Source organism: Camelina sativa, chromosome 13 (genome assembly GCF_030686135.1).
Source record: "Camelina sativa cultivar CO46 ecotype springtype chromosome 13, ASM3068613v1".
NCBI classification, from domain to species: Eukaryota; Viridiplantae; Streptophyta; class Magnoliopsida; order Brassicales; family Brassicaceae; genus Camelina; species Camelina sativa.
Genome location: NC_141892.1, coordinates 24152529 through 24160131, shown reverse-complemented (window position 1 = coordinate 24160131; position 7603 = coordinate 24152529). Strand labels below are relative to the sequence as shown.

Below are 7603 nucleotides of genomic sequence, written 5' to 3'. Positions count from 1 at the left end.
GTCATCTGATCCCACAAACCACTCTGCCTGCTCACAGACGGAGCCGCATATACAACTATAAAATTCATAACCTCCGTACCTGATCTTAACTGCACAGCAATAAACTGTTTTGCTGCTTCCACGATCACCATATCACCAATGCCCGACCGCCAGAGTAGCCATAATCCCCCACTCTGTCCTACCGCATCCACCCGAAATGAGTGCTCGAAACCTTACCCTTGACAGATTCTACTAGCCCGATCTCCACCCGCATGAGTTTCGAACAAAGCCAGTATATTCGTCTTCCATTTCTTCAGTAGATACGGTATAGCACGCCTGAAGTTGGGTTTGTTCGCCCCCCCCCCCCCCCGACAGTTCCATAAAATACAATTCATGAGGAATTGATGTGTAAAGCTCCAAACTACCGGGGAGTACCGTCAAACCGATACCACCCCCTGATCCCTCTTCGTCCCTTCTTGCTGGAGATTTACCCCAACCATGGACTTCATATTCCCCAAATCGTCCAGATTTGCAACCGGCGACGGAATTGCTCCGGTGGGCTCGATAACCCCCGGGTGGCTTGCCTGGACCATCGTTTGGACTTCACCGGAAATTCTCATCTCCACCGTATCAACCCGTACCCTCTTCCCCGAAGTCGGTAACCCTTCTTCTCCCTTCGTTGGACCAAAAACCTAACCTCTAGTGGGCCTCGACTGCACAGTTTTTTAAAACTTTGGCCCATTAATCTCCACACTCTTACATCCCCCGGTTCGCCTTGATTTCAGCCCAACACGCGGCCCACCCACTTCCTTCCCTGATTTCGAATTAAACTGCGAAAACTTCGCTTGTCCTTCACTACCTACCACATTTGGATGATTCGTATCAGGCTCATTCTCCTTATTTTTCTCGCCCGATATGGTAACTTCCATTATCTCAGTAGATTTCGTATCCTCAATCAGAGTTCGAAAGCGATTCAACGTATCTAATCCCGGATTTCCCGTAATATCCCGCAGATTTCGTTCTAGAACACCGGCGAAAGCAACCACCGCTGACTCATCCCCATGCGTTTTTGTACCCGACGAACGTCGAGACCGGTTAATAGTAGTAAAGCCACGATCATTTATCCCATGAGCCGGCGGTACACGACGCTGCTCATTCACCAAACTCGGGCTTGCCGGCTTTTCAGCGACAATGAGAGCCCCCTCTCTAACTTTCGACGGACAACTATGGACTAAATGTCCATAAAGACCACATGATGAACAAATTTTGTCTAAACCTTCATACGCCACAAAATAACGTTCACCGTTGATTAAAACCGTCCCCTTTGGAGGGCTTGATAGATGGATCTCAACACAGACTCTGGCAAATCTTGCTCGGGTGAGATTCAACGTTGTCGTATCAACTTTTAATGGCCTCCCTAGACCACTCACAATGCCCATATGGATAGACTGATGATAGTATGACATCGGCATATTCATCAAGCGAACCCAAACCGGCGTGGTCAAAATCTCATCCTTCAGTGGGTCCAAAGCCGGCGTCCAATCTTGCACCATCAAGTAGTTGCCAAACACCTTCCATGGACCACCTGTAAGAGCCGCCATGTACTCCTCCTCCTGTGTAAAGCGGACCATAAAGAATTGACGGGGAAGGTCCATGATGTACATTTCCCCTTTTGGTCGCCATATCTCTCGTAGCTTGCGGCTCAAGACTGCAATCGGAATCGGTCGTCCCAGCATCTTCACGACCATAAAATTCTTCCATAGACTGTGCATCACTGCCAACACCTCCACTCCAATCGTTATCTCATGCTCACCATCCTTTCTGTTCGGAAACGCCACACGTAAACGTGCGGAGACGAACACGTCATCCATCACACTCTCCGGCGTCCGCATGCCATCAACTGAGCCACCATTGACTCTGTCCACCCACGTCCTTCTTCCATCCGGTGGTTCCCCCGGAGGGCGTCCCTTCTCACCAACATCCAGCATCATTGCATCCGGCACACCAGATCTCGCCGTCTTAGGGTTTTCGTCGCTCTCCATTTCTTGGAAACTAGTTAATTGGTTTTCATATTGTAATGTTGCTCTATAAGTTTTTTTTTCTTGGGCAAAATAAGTATAAGTTTTTAATAGTCCACAAAAATATTTAAAATAAATATAAGGTAAAATACGCAAGGGTTCTTAATTTGTCAGCCATTTTTCTCAGACAAAAAAAAAAAAAAAACTTTATTTAAGAGAATTTGAAGTAGATTGTTTTAATAAATCCATTATAGAAAATGTAAAATACATATAATGAAAACTCAAAGTTTGACAATGTAAAAAAAAAAAAACTAACTCCTTGATAAGCTTATTCCACGTACTGACGTACGACACCTTCGAAGTAAGCGGTGCCTTATACCTGGAAATGAAGTTTACCATTAGCTTCTTGTGGACAAAATACTCACTGCAATCCCATGCTTCCCAGGAGCGTGTGAGTATATAATTTCCTATCAGAACAAACATTTAAGAAGCTAGTGCCACAAAAGGAAAGGTTACAAACCTGTTCTACAACAGAGTTATCAATTATAGCCACCCTCTGGTTTAGCTATCTATATCCTCTCTTGTAAATCAGTTCCTTTGACATTCTTCAATGTCGGTTTGGATTTAGAAATGAGGTGGTTAGGATTTAAATTTTACAATTAGAACAAAATTATATGTCGGTTTGAGTTTACAAATGAGGTGGTTAGAGTTTAGATTTTACAATTAGAACAAAATTATATACCGGTTTGGATTTACAAATGAGGTGGTAGGGTTTAGATTTTACTATTAAAACGAAATTATGGATCTATCGGTTTGGTTTATAAAAGAAGGGTTTGAGTTTTTAATTTTACAAAGATGCATACAGATTTTGTTTCTTTATTTTATAAGGAAGTGAACAAAGAAGTTTACTCCTAGGGATGAACCTAAGTATTGTCCGTTTTCAATACAATAACCGTACTTAGTTTCCAAACACCTCTTTTTTGTATGAAGTCCTTCAAAATACAACCTATAGAGATGTGATAATTGGGGTCATATATTTCAGCTAAAAAATTAGAAAAAGTCTCCTAAAATCAATTGCAATCATCTTTTATGGAACTATTATAATAATTTGAACAATAAATTTGATTAGCATTTACAAATTATTGATTAAATATATAACATGAGATTGTAAATTATTTTAAATGACTTTATATAAATTTCAAGATCAATAACATCGGATTTTTAAAGAATTTTAGCAATCATCAGTTGAATACTCTAAAATTTTCTAAACTACTAAATTCAATACACCCCCATATATCTCAATTATATTGGTCAGTTCCTTCGACACAGTGTTATACCTCCCTCATTTATGTATGACCATACTAAGAAAATATAATTTTCACCTATGAAGAGTAGAAGAACAAAGCTATGGCTTCTTTGGAAAGCTGAGTTAGAGGTGAAGATTATTCATCGCCAGTATGTCCTTTTGTATCAAAAAGATTGATTTTATAGAGTTTTCACACATATTAAAAGGAATATGTAATGCTTAGCTTTAAATGCATTATTTATTCATATTAACATATTTCATAACTATTAACCAATTGTAATTTACCAAGTTTTAAAATCCTCAACTAATGATTCTTAAAAATTAATTTTTTTTGCATTTTTTTTTGTCGTCTTATAGAACAAGAGTTTGAAAGTAAAAACACAAAACAAGGACAAAAAAAACAATACCCACACATGATACTGAGGTCAATCGACCCTCCAAGTGGAACAGGTAAAACACGATAAACCGCTATGCGGAAGCAAACCTTCAAGGCCTTCCTTCATTATCTCTTCTGACTTGATCTTGCAACCAAGAAGGTCCTCCCAGTGATAGATATGAATGAAACCTTCCCTCTCGCGTAACACTCTTAGCTATGGCCAATGCCACCTTATTCGCTGATCCAGCCACATGATGACACTCCCAGTAATCAAAACTGGATAAGATGTGTTTAATATCTTGCAGCATCGAGTCATATCTTGGCCAATCTCCCGGGTTAATTGATAAAGATTTACATAAAATCACAAAATAAGATTTCAGAAAATAAATCTTTGTGATACAAAGGAAGTATTATTTTAATCAGTTAATTCCTTTGATCCATTTTCATGCCTCCCACCTTTATGTTTCCCTCCTCTAACTCATTCCACTTGATTACCAGTAGCCTCGGAGCATGTCCATCACCTGCAACTCTAATGCTCGCAACGATGGCACATTCTCTTTTCTGTTTAAAAAACATGATTTTATCATAATATTTCCATTTTATAAGAAACAAAAAAATTAGATGTTTTAGGCCCATCCCCGTATATATAGATCTTTACCAGTTGAGCTATTGACTTTTGATTAATATACTTCCAATTACATAGGATGAATTTACCAAGGTTCATTAGTTAGGCTAACAAAAAAAACAAAAGTGTGGACAGTTGTACTTACGTGAGCATTGATAGAATGTCTACTTGGAGAGTGCATAAAAACTTGACTCCTCCGGAACTTTTGTGTAGCCTCTCGAAGAGAATATCATAGTCTGGCCGGAGGGCATACTTGAGATTCCGCTCAATGGAGTATAATGCATCGAGATCATCATGCGGTTCCCTCTCATTGCCTGGGCAAATCTCGAGTAGTCTGATGAGATATTGTTCAATGAGTTGTTGCACTTGAATGTCATCGACATAATATTCTTTCGCCAATCCAAGAAGTAACTTGTTCCGATCATTACATGAGAGAGTCAAGTAACCCTTCATGGATGTTAAAGAAAAAACCTCATCAAGACCATATATATATACCTATGTTAATATATAGCACGTACGACTATACTAAGCCATTACCTCTTTGAAATCATTCAAAACAGAGTCTAATGCCTCGTTCCGACTAACGGAGATCGCCAAGTGCATTTTCTCAAAAACTCCATCAAAATCCTTAACCGCATTTCTAGTTAAACCCACGTTTCAAATTTAAATTTTTCTTGACTACTTATAAAAATATTACGTAGTTACCATAATTATTGCAAATAACTAGAAATATGTACCTTCCTTCGCTACACAAATAAAGGTAGTCTAAGTTGTTTGGGAACCTCTGTCAACCATAAAACACATATTTAGAACTCAGAAGTCGTCCATCGATCGATCAACCTTTTCAGTATGAGCTTTCGATTTCCATCTAGATATTAGAATTACAAAACGTTTGATGACTTGAAAAACCATAGCAATTCCAGTGAGGATTCAGAGAGAGCACTTACTCGTACTTCATCTACGAAAATAACGTTCTCATTTGATGGCCTTTTGATGATGCCTTCTTTCTTATTAACACTTTTTTCTTTGTTTAATAATCCAAAAAAAATCTTCTTCATCGTCCTTTTGGAATAACGAACAGCTTTTCAATGTGATAGTATTTAGTGTTTGAAACTGTAAAAGAAAAAAAGCCGGACTTGAATTTATGCTTATCCATTAAATAACGAATTTTGTAAAAATCACATTTTCACAAACAGATTAATATCTTGCATAATTGTTTTAAAAAAAAAGTTATTATGTTTACTATCACTGATCACATTAAAAAGTCAAAGTAAAACCCAAAATTAGAATTTATTTCCACATTTAGCTCTTCTCTGAATTGGCTTTTTTTTGTCCACACAACCCTCGCCACTTTTTACCTAGTCAGAGAGGAGCTAAATGTGGAAATAAATTCTAAATTTGGGTTTTAATTTGACTTTTTAATGTGATAGTGATCATAAAAACTTTTTTTAAACAGTTATGCAAGATATTTATCTGTTTGTGAAAATGTGATTTTTACATAATTCGTGTTTTTTTTTTTGTCAACTTTTACATAATTCGTTATTTAATGGATAACCATAAATTCAAGTCCGGCTTTTTTTCTTTTACAGTTTCAAACACTAAATACTACCACATTAAAAAGCCCTTCGTTATTCCAAAAGGACGATGAAGAAGATTTTTTTTGGATTATTAAACAAAGAAAAAAGTATTAATAAGAAAGAAGGCATCATCAAAACGCCATCAAATGAGAACGTTATTTTCACAGATGAAGTACGAGTAAGTGCTCTCTCTGAATCCTCACTGGAATTGCTATGGTTTTTCAAGTCATCGAACGTTTTGTAATTCTAATATCTAGACGGAAACCAAAAGCTCATACTGAAAAGGTTGAGCGATGGACGACTTCTAAGTTCTAATTACGTGTGTTATGGTTGACAGAGGTACCCAAACAACTTAGACTACCTTTATGTGTGTAGCAAAGGAAGGTACATATTTCTAGTTAATTGCAATAATTATTATAAGCACGTAATATTTTTATAATTAATCGAAAAATATAAATGTGAAACGTGAACTAGAAATGCGGTTAAGGACTTTGATGGAGTTTCTGAGAAAATGCACTTGGCGATCTCAGTTAGTGGGAACGAGGCATTAGACTCTGTTTTGAATGACTTCAAAGAGGTGGCATAATATAGTCGTGATATATATAATCATTTAGGTATATATATGGTCTTGATGAGGTTTTTGTCTTTAACATCCATTAAGGGTTACTTGACTCTCTCAAGTAATGATCGGAACAAGTTACTTCTTGGATTGGCGAAAGAATATTATGTCGATGACATTCAAGTGGAACAACTCATTGACCAATATCTCATCAGACTACTCGAGATTTGCCCACGCAATGAGATCGAACCGCATGATGATCTCAATGCATTATACTCCATTGAGCGGAATCTCAAGTATACCCTCCGGCCAGACTATGATATTCTCTTCGACAGGCTACACAGAAGTTCCGGAGGATTCAAGTTTTTGTGCACTCTCCAAGTAGACATTCTATCACTGCTCACGTAAGTACAACTGTCCACACTTTTGTTTTTTTTTTTGTAGCCTAACTATAACGAACCTTGGTAAATTCATCCGGTGTAACTGGAAGTATTATGATAAAATCATGTTTCCAAACAGAAAAGAGAATGTGCCATCGTTGCGAGCATTAGAATTGCAGCTTAAGGACAGGATTCGAGGTTATTGGTTATCATGTGGAATGAGTTGGAGGAGGGAAACATAAACGTGGGAAGCATAACAATGGATCATGCATGAGTGAAAGCCTCAATTTTGTAGCGTGATTATCTTTTGCTTTTTTTTTTGTTACCATAGCAACCTAAACTCAGTTTAATTTTCAAATTGTATGGTGCTAAGGTATGAACTTTAATTCGCCAATATTGACAGATCACATAATATAATCCATTGACCAAATATTCTGGCACTAAAACTTTCTGAGCAGAGCAATAACAAAAAGACAAAAACCATGGCGGTAACCCAATCATAGGTGTTTGTGCAATTTGTGTGTCGTGTCGTGTGGTTTTCTAAATGGCTTCCATTCAAGAGGCCGTCAACGATTTGCTCGGGTAAAACGCTTTCTTATATATATGTTGACAAATTCAAATCAGAGTGAAGAGTGAAGAGTGGAGTTCTCTGAGTAAAGTGGAACGAAGTGGAGATGCACTAGAGCTGGCTTCCTCTTTAAACCTATTTCGGTAGACCCATTTGGTTGGGATAAACCCAAAGTAGAAAAAAGAGTACAGCTTCTAATTTACACAATGCTTTGT

General features: G+C 37.7%; 3 protein-coding genes across 3 annotated transcripts; 1 reads left to right on the top strand and 2 right to left on the bottom strand.

Moving 5' to 3' along the window:
- Window positions 1-704: 704 nt before the first annotated feature.
- LOC147929918 (uncharacterized) lies at window positions 705-2021 on the bottom strand. Its single transcript, XM_087480788.1, has one exon. The coding sequence runs from the start codon at window positions 2019-2021 to the stop codon at window positions 705-707; it is 1317 nt and encodes a 438-aa protein (XP_087336914.1).
- A 1607-nt stretch (window positions 2022-3628) lies between these two features.
- On the bottom strand, window positions 3629-5494 carry LOC104737359 (uncharacterized). The gene is made up of 5 exons (XM_010457525.3): window positions 5252-5494; window positions 5042-5088; window positions 4842-4944; window positions 4450-4751; window positions 3629-4240 (listed from the first exon to the last, which is right to left on the bottom strand). The coding sequence occupies exons 1-5, from the start codon at window positions 5360-5362 to the stop codon at window positions 4171-4173; spliced, it is 633 nt and encodes a 210-aa protein (XP_010455827.1). The 5' UTR covers window positions 5363-5494; the 3' UTR covers window positions 3629-4170.
- Window positions 5495-5754: 260 nt separating this feature from the next.
- LOC104737358 (uncharacterized) lies at window positions 5755-7266 on the top strand. Its single transcript, XM_010457524.2, has 5 exons — window positions 5755-6059; window positions 6219-6265; window positions 6356-6458; window positions 6543-6844; window positions 6960-7266. Exons 1-5 carry the CDS (start codon window positions 5949-5951, stop codon window positions 7060-7062), a joined length of 666 nt encoding a protein of 221 aa, XP_010455826.2. The 5' UTR covers window positions 5755-5948; the 3' UTR covers window positions 7063-7266.
- Window positions 7267-7603: the final 337 nt, after the last annotated feature.

What these genes read in the sequence shown, in the direction of transcription:
- LOC147929918 (XM_087480788.1), bottom strand. Translation starts at nt 2,021, where the DNA reads ATGGAGAGCGACGAAAACCCTAAGACGGCGAGATCTGGTGTGCCGGAT.
- LOC104737358 (XM_010457524.2), top strand. Translation starts at nt 5,949, where the DNA reads ATGAAGAAGATTTTTTTTGGATTATTAAACAAAGAAAAAAGTATTAAT. An exon ending in TATGTGTGTAGCAAAGGAAG is followed by an intron (nt 6,266 to 6,355) that starts GTACATATTTCT and finishes AACGTGAACTAG; the next exon opens with AAATGCGGTTAAGGACTTTG. An exon ending in GACATTCTATCACTGCTCAC is followed by an intron (nt 6,845 to 6,959) that starts GTAAGTACAACT and finishes GTTTCCAAACAG; the next exon opens with AAAAGAGAATGTGCCATCGT.
- LOC104737359 (XM_010457525.3), bottom strand. Translation starts at nt 5,362, where the DNA reads ATGAAGAAGATTTTTTTTGGATTATTAAACAAAGAAAAAAGTGTTAAT. An exon ending in TTTTGAATGATTTCAAAGAG is followed by an intron (nt 4,752 to 4,841) that starts GTAATGGCTTAG and finishes ACATCCATGAAG; the next exon opens with GGTTACTTGACTCTCTCATG. An exon ending in GACATTCTATCAATGCTCAC is followed by an intron (nt 4,241 to 4,449) that starts GTAAGTACAACT and finishes TTTTTTAAACAG; the next exon opens with AAAAGAGAATGTGCCATCGT.